The 17989-nt window shown below is 39.4% G+C and overlaps 2 protein-coding genes across 2 annotated transcripts in view; one reads left to right on the top strand and one right to left on the bottom strand.

Annotated features, from left to right (window-relative positions):
• The window catches only part of LOC102301026 (cytochrome P450 1B1), a 4542-nt gene extending 2032 nt beyond the window's left edge, over nucleotides 1-2510 (top strand). The window contains exon 3 of the mRNA XM_005927022.3: nucleotides 136-2510. Coding sequence (XP_005927084.1) covers nucleotides 136-727 — 592 coding nt within the window. The 3' untranslated portion in view covers nucleotides 728-2510. The remainder of the gene's footprint in view (nucleotides 1-135) is intronic.
• Nucleotides 2511-7845: 5335 nt separating this feature from the next.
• LOC102300705 (regulator of microtubule dynamics protein 2) lies at nucleotides 7846-15909 on the bottom strand (the record flags this gene model as incomplete). Its single annotated transcript, XM_005927021.3, is given in 6 exon segments — nucleotides 7846-9645; nucleotides 10877-10957; nucleotides 11065-11118; nucleotides 13101-13199; nucleotides 15216-15293; nucleotides 15834-15909. Coding segments are annotated over 6 exon segments (442 nt in total), but the record flags the coding sequence as incomplete, so codon positions are not given.
• Nucleotides 15910-17989: the final 2080 nt, after the last annotated feature.

The raw sequence follows: 17989 nt of genomic DNA, 5'->3' as shown, positions 1-17989 counted from the left end.
GGGGGGGGGGGGGTTAACGGCAGAAACCATTTTCTAACGAAAAAGATTCTTCATTCCACTTTGTTCACCAGCAAGAGTGTTTAACTTCTATCCTGGCAGTAGTCACCTTAAATGTGTGTTCACCTGTGATTGCAGGTATCCAGAGATACAGGTGCGTCTCCAGCAGGAGGTGGACAAAGTGGTGGACCGGAGCCGTGTCCCTGCTATCGAGGACCAGCAGCAGCTGCCTTATGTCATGTCCTTCATCTACGAAGTGATGCGCTTCACAAGTTTCGTCCCTCTCACCATCCCCCACTCCACCACCACAGACACATCCATCATGGGCTACACCATACCAAAGAACACGGTCATCTTCATCAACCAGTGGTCCGTCAACCATGACCCAAGCAATTGGTCCCAACCAGATATCTTTGACCCAGAGCGCTTCCTGGACCAGAGCGGAATGCTGAATAAAGACTTGACCAGCAACGTGCTCCTCTTCTCCCTGGGCAAGCGGCGGTGCATCGGCGAGGAGCTGTCCAAGATGCAGCTGTTCCTGCTCACAGCTCTCATAGCGCACCAGTGCAACATCACAGCCGACCCTGCAGTGCCGGTGAAACTGGGCTACAGCTATGGCCTGACTCTGAAGCCTCACCCTTTCTCTGTAGCCGTGTCTGTGCGCGATGATATGAAGTTGCTGGAAGCAGCTACCAGTCAGCCCTCATCAGACTCACAAACAAAAGAATAAATTAGATTCAAACTATAAGGTGCTAAAAGACATGAAGGCAGAGGAAAACGTAGAAACTTTTGTTTGAGGCTGAGCACCATATTTAATGTCTGGAAATCTCAGGCCACTGCTTTTGCTTTTTGATCTCATATACACTGTTTAAAATGTTTCATGTACCAGAGTTGAGACTGATTTCACAGCCTTTGATTACTGACTTATTCTAATCAGGGCCAGAAAGAAAAAGCCTTGGTATTCAAATCAAAGAAGATGTACATCTTGTAGACACCATCTCACCTGGATCAATCTCACATCTAACTTCAAAAACAGTCTCACATGCCAGCCAGCAATTAGGCACACTCCTTTGATTCATCAGATTAGAGGACTGCAGCACATCGCCAGCTGTGAACGGGACTTTCAAAGAAAGTCACACTGTGGTTACCTGAGTTCCAATTTACTGAAAAGCAGAAAGTTAAAGCTGTCAGTTAATTTGTTTTATTGTTGTTGTTTTTTTGCTGTTCTTTTGTGCTGTCAGTTAAAAGAAAACAAACAAAAAAAACCCCCACAAAAAACAAAATATGATTTTCAGGAAGCTCTTAAATTCTCTTTCTCTCTGTATTCTTTGTGTTTATTTTCCTAATTAGGGCTCCAAACCCTTTCCAGTGCAATATCGAACTTGTAAAAGCAAAAATACGTGACATTTGAAGGTAAGCACTAAAGATTGGAGTTAATCCATTTTTGTGTGACGAAACAGAAAGTGCCAAGGTCAGACATCTTGCCAATAAATAAGCTAATAGCGGAGCCTAAAGCTTCATATCTGCTAATATTAAATACCTGACTAACACGTAGTTGTTGTTGTTTTAATATAAGGTATATATGTGTAGATGCTCAGGAATAAGGCTGATAAAAGCCAAATAGTACCTTTTAAGTGCTAATGTGATACATCTATATTCTGAAACCTGTTGTAGATGCTGTTTTAAAGAAAGAGGCAAAGGAGGAAAACAAGGAGTACCCCGAGCAGACATGCTGAAGGGAACACTTGTCTCTTCTTGCTGCCCAGTTCATGTATGAGAAAGTTAATAAAGCTAATATTCGATCAGTGTTGAATTAGGGATTTGCTTCTCCTTTTGTTTAAATTTCAGTAATGAACCGAACCAGTTATGTCCTCTTTTGATTTCCACACTCATGTTGCCAGTAACCAAATTTCTTTTACCTTTTACTTTTTTTTAATCCTATTTTTCTGTTACAGAAATGCTGATGAAATTGGCTTTGAGACAATACAAGTACTTTGTTAATTTTGTTTATAGACTCATCTAATTGCTGTGTGAGCATTGGAGACTAATAGACTGACTGTAAAGTCTTGGATTTGAGCATTTGTTGGCTTGCTGCTGATGCATTTGAATGAAAGTCTGGCTAAAAAAACCAACCGATTTTAGGTGTTAATGCATTTACAGCAGGCGGAAAAGCACGATGTCTGTGGACTTGTTCCACTGATGCTGTAATTCGCTTGATGAGATCAGAAAAAGTTGTATTGAAGATTAAAGCCGAAAGCATGACGAAAGTCAAGAAATACCTCAAATCCAACAATTTACATTACCTTTACCTCAAATGCGTTTTTTAATAGAAATATATACATTTGTGTAGATTTTTGGCACAAACAAGACATTTAGCTCTGCTTAAAGTAACAATACAGTGCTTTATGCTTCTGAGTACACAATGCTGCAGCTGTGATGTTATCTTGAGTGTCTCTTTAGTCTGTAATGAGATTGTACAGTTGTATAATAAAAAGATTTCTTTTTGTTTTTCACATTTGTAGTTGGCTCTGTTGTAATCAGCTTAAAGGGAGAAATGATTACATTTAAAAATCTGTATTTAAAGCTCATAAATCCGACCTGATTAATAAATCACTCTGAAAGTGAAGGACCCTTCGCCGGGTATCATGTCAGGTGGGAACAAAGGAGAAGTGTTGGCGAGGTGCCTTTCCCTTCTCAGCATTTTATCTCACTCTGTCAGAACATCCTGTTCTTGATCAGTTGGATGATTATAGAAAGCTAGCCAGTGCACGGCCAGTTCAGACAGTAGTTGATTACTGATATGCCGTTCTCCAAGCAACCCTTTGTCCATTTCTAATAATACAAAGTGAAATCTGAAGACTAAATAGTGCCAGTGAAGTCATGTGTGGCAATACTCCAAGCATAATCTTTATGAATGGGAAGGAAAACCGTGGGCTTTCTTCAGCTGAAATGAGAAGACAGATGAAAAATGAGTTAAAAAAGAGCAAAGAAGCGGACAATATTGTGGTTAATGCACCCAGTGCAGCTGCACAGCAACTTCAGGTATAACTGCAGGGACGGGACAAAAGCAGTAACTCATTGAAGGTTGATATCGTCTGTCGCCTTGCATTTCAGGAAGCTGCAGAAGGAAGCAAATATTCTTCTGTAAAGTAACAGAGAGTGAAACATACAGAAAAAGTGCATGGTGACTGAATGAAGGTGACGAGAAATATCATGCCTTGCACAGATGGGCGCTTGCTCTATACAAGCTTGGTGTGCACAAACCATAATAAGAAGGGCTGTGGTGGTTTTATCCTGCTAAGAAATTCAAAATATTGCAAGAAGTGGCGCTAAGACGCATCCTATGTCATTACAGCTTAGACCTGTCAAGGCTGCATTAACAAGATTAGCATGAAAGCTTGTATCCTTCATTGGCTGAAGATAAAGCACGTACACATGCGGCCCATTCACACAAGATCCATCTGCTGTTGACTGCAAGTTGTGTAACTTAGACATAGCTGAGCTTAGATTGTGAATGGAGGGATATACGGAGATCTGAATGAATGTGAGTGAGATTAAAACAGATGTGGTATTCAGACAGAAGGCAGCCAAACTGTTGAAGCCCGCTGCTAGGAATGGTGTGATAAAACTGTAATGACACTGCATGGTTAAGTTAAAATGATCTTAACCGAGCAAGTTATCAGCAGGCTGTGAGCAGCAGGTAGACTTGTAGTCAAGACCGCCTAATCCGAGACCAAGACAAGACCAAGACCAGAGGGTATCGAGACCAAGACCAAGACCAAGTTGAGACGAGACCAAGACCGAGACCGAGTGGAGACGAGACCAAGACCAAGACCAAGACCGAGACAAAAAAAGTCTTTAAACTGCAGCCAGATGCTATTCTATATACATATTCAGGACACCTTAAACTAGTTTTTTAATTAAGCAGCAAGGCAGAATAAAGTCGGGCCTGTATCAAGGCAGGGACTAAACCCCAATTCAACCAGACCCAAAACTGATCTGGAATTAAAACAGGACTACAACAGTAACCAAGACAGAACCAGAATCAGAACTAGATGATAGTAGCACTAAAAATCATCATAGACCTGCACTACACTTATTTTTTAATTCTACCAAAGTACAATATTTAGATTGAGAAAAGTTTATATAATTATTTAGCCTCGTTGTGCAAACAAGCCTGCATAACTTAATAAATATAGAATTTGAAAAGTAACAAATGGTATCTAAAAAGAAACACTAGGTACTAGATACATGTTCTGATGAGTTTTGGCAAACAACCATTTGACTAACATGTGTGTCTCACCTGCTCTTGTTCCCTCTCTGCTCCTCTCTCTCCCTCTTTGTGCTGACAATCAAGCCAAACACCAACATCATCAAATATACAGTTGAAACCAGATATTTATGTACTCTTCAGATAAAAACACAAACACTTTTTTAATTGTAACATCAAATCACATGGACTCTACTAACCTATCAGAAGCTTCTTTAGCTCAGAATGGAATCGTCTGGAGTTTTCTTATTAATTAACAATAAACTTAGTGTATATGTACTCCTAAATTTGATGAAAGTGATTAAAATAGACAGCTCCCTCTTTTTATTCTGACATTTAACTAATTCAAAAGATATTTCAACATTTATTTATCTAAAACAAAAGTTTACTCTAAATTGATGTTTAACAGTAAAAAAAAGTTTTTATGTTTTCTCCATAAAGTGTATGTAAATATCTGGTTTCAACTGTGAATATACTGCTGTGTATTGAAATTCCTCTTGTTTTGCATAGATATACTGAACAACATCCAAAGCATAATATATAAAATAACATCTACCTGAGTTTTTTCTTTGAAAGAAGCTCCTTATGTCCATTGTTGTGTTCATCAGTACACAACTGAAACCGATTTAGAGAGTTTGTTTAGCCGTGGAGGGTAACAACTGAAAATATGAAATGTAAGCTAAGACTAAAAAATCAGCATTGCTGTTCGGCTTTTTATTTATCCATTTGTTGATTCACTCGAAGAGCAAGTAACGCAACCAAGTGATCAGTTTGATATCAATCTTTTGTGATACACCGTCATATTTACATTATTAGTTCAGTACGAATGATTTGCTTTGGTACCTGGTCAAACTTAAGCTCTCCTCTGTCTGCAGCAAATTCGCAGGCAGCAGCTTCTCCCCCCTCGCTCACATGGGTGCTGCGCTCAGTCGCCTAGTGCCTGAGCTCGGATCATACCAAAATTAGGGGGAATTTACGACGGTGCGCTCTGTGCTTCGTGTGTTGTTTTTGGGCTTAAGCCCAGTAAGCCACCCCCACTCCGCTGATGGTTGACTCCAAATCTCCCGAACACTATGTCGATTTGAGAACGCAAGACCGAAACAGCGAGACCAAGACCGAGACCAAGACAAAAGTCCGTCGAGACCAAGACGAGACCAAGACCACGTAAAAGTGGTCTCGAGACCAAGACCGGTCTCGAGACATCCAACTCTAGCAGCAGGGGTCAAAACCTTCATAAAGGGGTTAAGTTGAGATCAAGACAAGATCAGATTGGTCAAGATATAAAGACACGAACAGAGATCAGTAGGAAGTATGAAAACAATTTTGAAAATTTTGAAGGTGATACCTGCAGTGTTATATAAATGCGGTCCTCTCTTGTGGAGGGACAGCTGATTTGAAGACTAATTTATGTAGGTCAAATATGGACCTATAGCTCTAAAGTACCTGGGCCTATAACAGGGTTAAAAGAACTTACTGTAAGTTTGTTTGACTCTCTAATCAACTTCAAAATGGCATAGGTACCATTTAATGAAGATAATGAAGGGCTGGGAATGTCATACAATCACTCTGTTACTGAATGATTAAATGGACTATGTAGCTCATAACCTACAGAGGAAACATAAATGTACCACATGAATTGGTACATTTCATGTAGCTAAAATCTTTTTAGCTCTTTATGAATACATCCAGGATTCAATAGCTTGCAGAACCATCTTTAGCAGCAATGACTTAAGTAATTGTTTTCAGTCTCTATCAGTTTCTCACATAGTTGTGGTGGAATTTTGGCCCACTCTTCTTCACAGTGTTGTTTCAGTTTATCGAGGCTCGCGGTCATATTCGTTTATACGCAGCTCTCGTAAACTCTTTTGTCCAAGCTTTAGTTGTCAAACAGATGGCCTCACATTTCATTCTAGCATACATTGGAATACACAGGAGTTCACGATTGACTCCTGTGGCGGCAAAACAAGCCCGAATCTCCACCCAACCACCACCGTGCTTGACAGTTGGTATGAGGTGTTTCTCTGAATGTGCTATGTTTAGTTTTTGCCAAATGTGGTGCTGTGCATTATGGCCAAATAGCTCTACTTTGTTTTCATCTGCCCAAAGGGCAATCCTCCAGAAATCTGGTAGTTTTTTAGGATACAATTTATAAACTTAAACCATGCTGCTGTTGGCAGGCTTCCTAAACAAGCCTGTAGACCACAGGTGTCAAACTCCAGGCCTTGAGGGATTTTAGATGTGTCCTTGATCCAACACAGCTGATTTCAATGGCTAAATGACCTCCTCAACATGTCTCGAAGTTCTCCAGAAGCCTGGTAATGAACTAATCATTTGATTCAGGTGTGTTGACCCTGGGTGAGGCCTTGAGGCCTAGAGTTCGAGTTGTACATCTAAGGTTTGAACCTGCAGTGAGCTTGCTGAGATGTGCACTCACCAACACACATCAAATGTCCCAGATCAGCAAAAATATTAACACAACTGTTGTTTTTATAGAGGTGCTCACTCTTGCTGATGATCAGTTATTTAAGCAACAACAGCATGTACCTTGTTTTACGGTAGGACTGCAAACAGTTCTGTCAAGGTTTTATTTTTCATGACTGCACAAATAGATAGTAAATTATCCTTTGAACAACATGTAAATAAGTTGAGCACCAGATAAATAATTGCTGTCCATAAAAACTTGTTTGGACAAACTTGAATCTTGTGGGACGACAGGGGATCAGCAGAGAACAACTAGCCTAGCTAAGCTTGGTCACATTGCCCCCCCCCCCAAGAAAATACCATGTACCCTGTAAAAGTCTAGAATTTGCTCTTGTTTGTGCCTCTTTTGCACTTATTTACATTTCAGTCATAGAAAAAAAAAAAACAGTTTCTCTAAAAGAAAACAAACCAGCAATAAACTCTAAAGAAAAAATGTAACCCCGTTTGACTCTTTAACTCCTCCAACCTTCTAAATGCAACACCCTGTCTGCAAAACCATTAAACAAAAAGTTTGATAAACTGCACGTCTGTTTTATGATCAAAAACATAAATGACAGCCCGTCAGTTTCCTGGATAACAAACAGGTTATAAATCTGTTATGCAACAATGGACAGCTAGTGTGTGCACACACATCCAGACCAACGTGTAAGCGATTTCTGCAGCTGTCTCAACTCAGACTTTTGATTAAAGAGCACAGGAGGCTCATAAAATCAGCCAGGAAAGGTGAAGTTTTCATTCCTGTATAAACAAACACCTGTACTCACTTGGGAGGCACCCTTTTAAAATGGCTCTACTGCGGGAAAAAAGAAAAGAAAAGTTGAAACATGACTAGGCGGGTGGGAAGTTAGCCTGAATGTGATCCAGTAACAAACTCCGAATTGCCCTGGCACAAAATGTACAGTCTCCGTAATCATGTAGGCTCCAGCAGGAGCTTGTTACACTCTGTTGATTCTGGATTAAGATCAATTTAGAGTATAAGAAAAAAAAATAAAACAAATAAATCACTGTATAGCTTAATTATAAGTTACAGCTTACATAACTTTACTCCTCAGCAATAAAACCTCAAAAAACATAAACAAGACAGACAAGCTGGCAAATTTGATCAGGATTGCACAGATTTAATTGTAGATTCCAGTACCATCAATCATCAAACACACACTGTCTAAAATACAGCACAAGTATAATGCATAATCTCCATCCGATGCGATACAACCTTGAGGAACTCGTTATGGCATTAGAAAAAAAGAAAAACATTTGTAGTGTTGGTAGAAAAATACATAAAGCGACAAAGCAAAATAATTCATTTTGTAAGTAGACTTAAAAAATACAATGAAATAAAAAATAAAAGCCCTAAACTAATTTCCAGTATCAACAGCACCGATGCTTTCAATCAATATGCACGTTTTTCTTCATTGAGTAGAGATAATAATAAAAAATAACAGCTGAGAATATGTAAAAGAGTAATAAAAGGAAACATTCAAACTTCATTTCAATCTGATTGGGTCACATTTTAGTGGCATTATGCAACCAGGAATTCAGTGCTGTGTCATGATAAACAACGAGTCTGAACCTGGCATTATTGCTCGGTTTTAATGGACAGCCATCAGCCCTGTGGTTTTTGTTGTTGTTGTTTTTGTGTTTTTGATGGCAAAAAAACAAAACAAAACACATCCTCAGATTTCCTGTCAGTGACTCTTTTTACATGAACACCAGATTCATTTGTTTTTTTTTAAGTTCTGTTCAATCCTCGAATCCCAAGTCAGATTTGGTTTTCCATATTAACTGAAACATATCCATTTCACAGTAACCAGTACAATAACGTGTACTATATATGCAGCATAATGACACCTCTCTATATACATCAAACACCTTTTCGGTTTCCTGATTCATGTTACATAGCTCTCCAAAAAAAATGCTGACTCAGAAAAATTCCTAACATGTTTCAAACTAATCACATGTGAGTGTGTCAGAGCTCAATTTAAAAGGTTAAAAAAAATGAAAGCGTGGAAAATCAAATGTTCTTGGTGACCTATGAGAGGAGGAAACCTTCCAGGAATAGGAACTCTGGAGTAAAAGGCGCTTCTGTTAAAAAAAAAACCTGTTGTGTTCCTGTACAGGTGCTCTTTGAATCTATTAAGAGGAAGTCACTGACATCATTTATGGTTTCATTTTTTCCATGATCTGGCAAACATGCAAAAGGGCACATTAAATACAGGACTTCAGGTGTGTGGTGTACACACAGAACTTACTGCTGTCCAATACTACACTTCATTTGGTGGTACTGCTGTCACAGAAACTGAGGAGCAGGAGGTAAACGAGTTTGAGTCATGATCAGAGAATTTATCTGTGAGAAAATAATCTCATAAAGTCTGCATGTGAATGTTAAAAGAGACTATTATTGCTGGTTTGTATCGGGAGGGTGGTGGTGGCCGTTCAGTGGTCACAGCAATGCAAAATGTTTGGGTGCGTCATTGTCTGATGTGATAGGACGGAACAACAAACCCTGTTTGTCACTTTCCCAAAAGGCGACAGGTCTGTGTTATCAACCTGAGACACACTGGGATTAAGTTTCCTATCAGAGCAATCAGACCTCAGAGAATGTCTGCTACGCACTGCTATAAGCTGAAGAACACTGGTTTAGCTCACTCATTTAGCTGGAATCCTTTATGATGATTGGTTTCTACTTTTAAAAATTTCATAATACAAATATGACTGGAAAGGTACAACAGATGATCTGGATGCAGTAGCCTTTTACACCCACGGGCGCTATCTACACTCACAGAGTGAAATAACACGATGGTCTATCACATGCAAACTGATTCCCAAAAACCTTTCCTCTGCTGTCACACTCCAAGTGCTGGGCACAGTAAACTCAGCTCCTTTTGTGCCTCTTCATTCTGAAGGTAAAACACATGATAATGAATGAGTAACACCTTCAAACAGTTAAATATCTGGGTTTAATTTGCCTATTACAGCAGGCTATGATTAGGGATGGGTATCGAAAACCGGTTCTTGTTGAGAACCGGTTCCCACTGTTTCAATTCCTTGGAATTATTTGACATTTTCGCAAACGATTCTCTTATCGATTCCAGTCGACAACTTTTCTCCATGCCCCTGGTACACTGCTGAATAACGTCACCATGTTGCGGAGCGTCATTTACCTGGCAGGAAACACGGCGCCTTAGCGGCTCAAACGCTAAAAAGTTTGGTTATACTTTACGAGAACGGATGACAACAGGGCAACTTGCAATACTTGTAAGTAGATATTTCATTTAAGGGAGGAAACACTACGAATATGCAAAAGCATTTGCTCACAAAACACGCAATAACCTTAAATGAATGTCGTGTTTTTAATTTCGCTCCGGACTCGTGAGCAGCAGCGGTAACGTTTGCACGTCCTCTCCCGTTAATGCGGCAGGTAAATAATCAACTAACAGTGCATATTATGTTAGCGCGATCTGCCTTATTACCAAACCTGCCATTACTGTGCATTTAGGTGATCATGATGAGACAGACAGAGTCTGGTTGGCTCAGATGCTGGCAGTTCTCGCTGCAGTCCGGTAGCGTCTCCTTTCAGGCCAGGATAGACGAATGTCACCGAGCAGTGAGTTTGTGGTAAAAGGCTTGCACCCATTTGCCACAGCAGATGCCCCGATTTTCGGTAAGTGAATGTGTTTAATTGCAGGCAGAGACATTACTGGATATTCTTGTGTAATTGCTACAGAATAATTTATGTTATACTTTGTTATTGCTACAGAAGAATATTTATTTTACATTTACAATTTTTTCCCTGGGGACCCTGTGACACCCCACTGAAGAGCCGTAGGCTGGATCTCTTAAGGATCTCTTAAGATCTCACTGTTGGGTTTGTAAGGCCGTGCTACTCCTAAATTTCTATCTTGTTCAAAGAGAAGATATAAAACAAAGTTCTAAGCTAATCGACCTTAGTGTTCTCCTTTGTTTTAAAAAAGAATCGATAAAGAATCGAATCGTTAAACAGAATTGAAAATGGAATCGGAATTGTGAAAATCTTATCAATACCCATCCCTAGCTATGATGTGTTTTTGCTAGCTGGATTAGATGAGGCAAAAACAAACAGATCTGAATACAGACGGTCCTGAAGTGTACCTCTTTGGATTCAGCACTCATTGAACAAGCAGCTTGACACATCTTCTTAGCCTTTTCGCACTGACCCAAGTCTTTGTAGCACTAACAAAGAAAAGACCCAGAACTGTCAAACGACTGTTTTGTCCTATTATAAACCGTTTTACAGGATGCTATTTCACAATCCAAGTACTGATATGTCTAGTACTAACCTTAGCCAGAAACACATAGTTGAGTTTAGAATAAGCTGGATGGAGCTCCTCGACCTGGTTAAAAACACAGACAAGAAAAGTTTCACAAGACTTAGTTAGACATAGTTTTCCAACGACCGCAAAAGACGCTAACATTTGTAGCGTAGAAATAAAAAGCTAAGGTGCAAGTGCAAAAAAACAAAACAAAAGCGGTTAGAGGCAGCACCAAAAGGAATCCAATCCCCAAAGACACCACATGAGCCCATGTCCAATTTCAGAGAAGAAATAAAATACTTTTAAAACCGGTTACAACAGTTTTGACCTCTTAAGTCTTTTCCCCATTAGCTAACCAGAGCTAGTAATCAATGAGAAGTCCCAAGAACAAACGTTGACTTCGAATACCAACATGTCTACTGTGAAAGAAACAAACAACTAAACACATGCTGGAGTCATAAATAAGGCACCACAATAAAAGTCCACAAAATAAACATCCATCTTTTATATACAGTTTATAGATTAGGTCAAAAACATTCAGATCACAGTCTGGACCTACACCAGAACTATTACTAGATTTTGACAGACCAGACTTTATCTTTCTATTTTAATCTGTGCAGCTTTTTCTTTGTTTTTTTTTCTTATGGTAGGTAACGTATGTACACGTGTGATATTCAGCCAATCAAATCCTTTATTCAGCACATGAATACAGAAAATCCCACAAGACAGCCAGCTGTTGACTACATACAGACACTGATACAGATATAGTGATATACTGTTGAGCTACTTCAAAATATGTTGCATTGCATTAAAATGTATGCAATGCAACACAATGCAAGTTTGTTCAGTTGAGTTGAGGCGCTCCAACTCAGTACTTAGACAAAAGCAGACATATCAGCAAATTCCTCTGAACTGAGTGTCAAGCTAATCACACAGACAGAATCACTGTCTAAAAACGATAAAAGCCATGCTGTCACGACTTTCATTCACGTCTGTAATAACAGCTTCTGTTACTAACTGAAGCGTGTGCTTTTGGACTACACATGAATATTTTGGTTTCACAGAGCTTGCTTTCATTCTGAGAATTCGATCTTCACACAGAAGGAGTAACAAGTTTAGTCTGCAGCATTAAATATGTTAAGAACGGAGCCGCATCTCTACACTAAGCTCTAGCAAGGCTGGGGAGGTGTATAATGTTTTAGTTAAAGCTTCTCCAGGTCACTGGTGACATGTTGTAACTGTGACCACCTGAATCAAGCTTATGGTCTAGAAGACATGAAGATGAGGCATGCATAGGAATATTGGCCAAAAGCAAAAGTAATTTCCCCCACTACATAAACATTTCCAATGTAGGAACAGAGATTAAGCCTTTCTAAATACAGAGGGTTTGGGCTTTAAAAACAGGGAACAGATGCAACCTGCAGGCAAATTGCAACGTAGCACAAGATAAACAGGGGTGTGATTTACGTGTTTCATAACTGAGGTCAGAACAAGTATTCAGTTAAAAAGTACAAAAACATAAACCACTGAATAAGAAATAAGTCTCACTTCTTGGTTTGAGGACATGGACTGAATATTACATATAACCATCATGCCTACTTTATGCACTTTAGTTCAATGTGCTTAACTTTCTTGGTGAACTTTAAACCTCAGACGGCTACGCCCATCGTTTGTGCTCAGAAATGATTGCTCTTATTTGTACAGTTCATCGTGTTTCACCCCACTCTTTGACTTTGCCTTAAACACTTTATTCAGATGTGGACAGCATATTGCTTCAAGTATAATCCATTGGTTTAAAAAATAAAGAAAAAAAAAAAAGGTAGTACTTTAATATATTACTACCTCACAACTTACAGTTATTATACTAATAGAGTAGTATATATAGTGAGGACTACCGTATCCCCCTATATATAGTCTAATTATATAATTAAATATATATAAATACATATATCATGATCACTATATCAGTTATATATGATATATATATAAGTATATAGTCGTGTATAATATATTATATATCTCAATTACATCGCAGAATAGCTTAAGAAACAATACACCAGTACCTTAAGGAAATTCTTCAGTGCGTCTTCAACTGTGGCGCTTGGTGGTTCTCCAAACAGAGTTGAAGCAACTTTCCTCTCAATCCACGATAACTGAGACACCTGAAAACAAACATCACCAATCAGAAGAAAATTGGCCACCTTGGCTTAACATTAATGGATGAGAGGGGTAATGCTACAGTCAAAGGCATCAAGTCAGTGATGAATTAGTAACAAGTTGGAGGCAGTCTAATTTCAGTTTGCAGCTGAATTGGTTGAATTAATCTTTACATGTAATCTGTTTACAACATGACGATTAAATGGGATAAAATGGCAAATCTTTGCCACTATTCTAACAACTCATCTGTGTAATGTCTCTTTGCAACAGGGGACTGAACTCTTGTTGCCAGCATGTTGTATTCTAGTTATATTTCTATGTAAAAGCAGGGTTTCTGTGGGCCGCTCTTATTTTGCAGCGATTGTGTCACTATTTGTGGATGAATTTCTGAAGTTCTGTTTCATACCTATCAGGTTCCGACTATACTCTGAATGTACAGTGATGGAAAAAGTATTTTCGCCTTTGTGATTTCTTATTTTCTTCCACATTTTCACACTTAAATGTTTCAGCTCGTATATCTTTGTCTGATTCTAAAAATTTAATGTGAAAACCTTCGCAAGAAATGCAAAAAACTTCCATCCAGTTTTGACTCGTGTGACTGAGCCATAAAAAGCAGTGCATCACCGCCCCTTGTAGCTAATATGTAAAAGCCTATTTTCTGACAGTGAATGAAAATTAAAGAACTGTTGTGAATAACAAAGACAATTAAACTTTCACAAACTTTCACACATCCTCTGACTTTTGACATAAAAAACAAACAAAAATAAACCCCCCAAAGAATTAGGTGTAGGTACAAACTTCTAAAGAACACTTAGTAATGTACGTATATATGTATACATGTGAGCCAATATTTATAACTTTGACCCTATGTGGATCATAGAAATCTAGAATGAAGTCAAACTTGCGCACACAATTCTTAATTTTTAGAGTTATTAAAGACGAATGTTGTAAAATCTAGAGAAAGAACAGTTCTAAGAAATCATTAAAAGCCCAAAATGACCCTGACATTCATGCCAGTGATGATTGTATGTAAACGTATGACCACAGCTGTATTGCTGCCATCTCTTGAGCTGTTTAGGTAATGTTGATGTTCAGTATGTGACATCCAAAACACCCTGGATAATGTATAAAACAGCAGCATCTCAGACCAAAACAAATGGTCTCATTTGACTCTGATATACACAACATGTAATAGAAATGACATCTCTGAACAAATATGAAGAAATGTAACAGTTAAAACATAGATTAAAATAATCTGCACCCATTTACCAGCAGGACTGGTTACATATCATTTTTCAGAACTCTTACAGCCAACTTCCTGTTATTTTACTAGTATTTCCATGACAACGGGCACCCCCGTCCACTTCTGCTCTGCTACTGACACCTTTTGCAGAAGAATGTCACCAGCCAGCAGCAGCTTGAGCCTCACACAGTCATCAGAGCCGTATCTAACTCCAGGTGTAGAATTGCTCTGGCAACATCAGGAAATTTCAAACAGAGATGCTGGCTGAATGTGAACAGTAGGTCATTGTTTAACATGAATGCCCCGTAGACAGCCCGTAAAATACAACCCCTGAAAATATCAGGTGTTATGAGCAGCTCATAAAACAACAGGAACCGTCAAAAGCAGAACGTCTGGAAATTTCGATCTAAACAACAGCAATTCATCATGTTACGTGCGTTTCTGAAAAGACTAGACAGTTACAGAAACAATCACGTGCTGCATCCCAAATGACTGCAGCTACTGAGCGAACACGAGCCAAACAGAAACAGGATGAAATTATCTCCCTGGTACAATCTGATTTAAAGCTAACAATGGATGGTGTTAACCTCCCATAGCGCTCTCTGTGAATATCGCAGAGGGAAAAACAAACCTTGAGAAAACCTAAACAGTGGAAATGAATGAGGGGAAACAGTGGGTGGGTTAGCATAGGGAGGTGGGAGGTCACGCAGACACGCTAGCCTTCATAAATGTACATCATGTTGAGCAGAGATAGAGATGTGCTGTACTGGTCACATACAGCGTAGCACCAGCGGCCCAGAAGGTAGTAGGACAGCGGGTCCTGCGGCTTCAGCTCAATGGCTTTATCCAGATGATCCTGAGAAGAGAAGCAGACAGACAGAGAGAAGATTTTCACTGTTGATTCATAGCACAGCTGCACCGCCTTCTGTTCTGACCTGATCTGTCCTGCTTCACCAACCCACAAGTATTTCACAAACACCTCTCACACACGCGATCTAGTCGAGCTACCGCACACTCCTGGCTGTCACGCACCCTCCCTCGTTCTTTCCATTCTTCTTCTGTTTTTTTTTTTTTAATATCTTCCCTCTCCAAGGCTCTATCTCTCGCTTTCACCTGTCAAAGAGTTTTGAGGGCAAACAGTGTTTGCTAGAGGCTGCTGACAGAAGATAAAATGCTACGTGCTGCTATTCCACACTCTGATGCAACTTAATGACTGTAGGAGGGTCTTATTGGCTTAAACTGTGAAAATGACCATTCCTCTTTAGCCTAAGCACATGGAGAATGCAATGCCCAATATGCATAAATAGATGTATAATGCATTGTTTGCATTATATTATTATTTGACCATTCCAAGAATTTGCAAGGTCAAAACTAGCTCTCCGTTCACATGCCTTACCTTAAAGACGTATCCGTTCTTTATCTTGTTTTGGATGGTGTCATATTCGGCCATAATTCCACACATGATGGCATACCTGTGGGGAGACACTGCTATTAGAGGTTCAGGCCATCCTACTCTTAAACAAGCTACGTGAAGAAACACCCCAAATAACCCTAAACAAACAAATCGTACCAATCAGCAAATTAATATTTAATTTTTCAAGCCTGTATGATATCTTAAAGGGTTCAAGGAACTGAAGTTGCAGGAACCGTATTGGCAATTCTTCTAACCCTTCTGCTTATTTATTATTTGGCACCAAATTTGTTGTGTGCAATAAAAACCTTTGAGTTCTGGAAACATGAAAGTTCATGAAGTGCTTCCAGGTCATCCAACACTCAGACCCAAAAACTTGAGGTGGTGCTGAAATAAGTTTCACAATTACATTCTACCCTTATAAATATATAAATGGAATGAAAACAGCCACATCCTAGGATCCAAACTGCATATTTTTATTAATTATATTCTGTATGTCTTTTTATTGCGTAAACCATCCATGCAACTGGGACATTTGTCACACCACTGTGCTATAACACTGCAACTTGAGCCTTGGCTCTCTGTGCTTGGTGCTTCTTCAGGCATAGTACAAGTTTCTAAACAACAGAGGGGCCATGACTAAATTCAGGTGTAAAATGTAGTTATTGTTGTAAAGGTTGTGTGGTTTATTTGCAGCAAAACTCAGTTTCTATCTATATTTTTTTACCAGATTGAAAGGAAACTAGCCTTAAAAGGAAAACCTAATCTCTAACATCTTTAGCTTTTCAAACAATTTGGATTTTAAGCAAAACAACGGCAGCATCAGGCATTCTCGGTTCCCCGGTTCTGACAAAACAGAAGTTAAGCAATGATATTTTGCAGGGGGCGGTGAGAAGCACAGAGATGGTCAGCAGCACCTCACAGTCACACCACCTTTTCTTTGGGTCACTAACAACCAAAGGGCCTCCAAAAAACCCACCATACTCAGTGGTCTGTGGAAAGACTCCTCATTAGACAGCACCAGCAAAGATAAGCTGCTCCACCTTATTCCCCCGCTCTCTAATTAATACACTGGCCTTGGACCAGTGGGCAGGTGGAAGTGAAACAAAGGGTGATTTCAGCTCTGGGATCTGTAAGTCAGCATGACGCCGAGGGTTCGGAGAGGAGAGGAGTGAGCTGATCAAAGCCTTTTCACTGCACGGCTGCTTTAATCCTGCTGGTACTCTGTCAAACACCACCGAGCAACATAAACACCTTGTTATATGAAGGATCAGTGTGTGCAAAGGTCATCTGACAGCGTCGCCTGACACGGTGGCAGTGATGGGAGATGGAATCTACAACTGTACGTGTGTACTACAGTGTCTGGTATGTGTGAGTAGATTTTTTTAGCACAGTATAATGAAATGATGGGGGCTATGAAGTAAACTGCAGAGTATACTACACGATTAGCAGGTAATTACTAAATTAAGATCATGACGGCAGAAAGATTAGTCTTATGAGCAAAGGAGGAGATTTCATTCAGCTGAGAATGTTCCAACTATTATCTGATCGGTATCTGATGAAAATAAATTCACAATCATTTTGGTTATGGTTGGATGAAACATCATAAAACATGAATCTTCACACGAACTACTCACACTTACTGGAAAATTGTCAGAGATGAGACACGCGTTAATCACATCACTTTTAAATGCTTTAAATTGGCCAAACACGGGCAGATGTAACTTTAAACAAAAAAGACGTGTTTATTTTTCTTAAGTGGAGCAGGGTGTGCCCATGCGCCCACTGGTTGGCGCTTGATGAGTGGAGCGCTCTACAACATCAGAGGAGCAGAGATGCTATCTGTCTGCAGTTGTGCTGCCTGGCTTCCAATGAAAACACACAGCTGGATGTAAATGCTTTGAGCAAATCTTTGACTGGCAACTAAATATCTGCAGATAGGAAACCAAGCCACGACACAGTTGGTTTGCACGTGACCGTTTCACTTAAAAAAAAAAAAAAAAAGTAAATTAGTAGTTAAAAGCTGCTCACAGTATTTAATGGTTCACTGTTAGCAAAGAGTTAAAGCAAAAGTTTTTCGTTGGACATTGGCTGCTTTTATAGTCACTTCCAGTCCGCTCTTTATAACTGACCATTTTTTT

The sequence above is a fragment of the Haplochromis burtoni genome, unplaced genomic scaffold (genome assembly GCF_018398535.1).
Source record: "Haplochromis burtoni strain Fernald_Lab_line unplaced genomic scaffold, NCSU_Asbu1 Contig_96, whole genome shotgun sequence".
Taxonomy (NCBI): domain Eukaryota; kingdom Metazoa; phylum Chordata; class Actinopteri; order Cichliformes; family Cichlidae; genus Haplochromis; species Haplochromis burtoni.
This window is presented reverse-complemented; position numbering and strand designations above follow the sequence as displayed.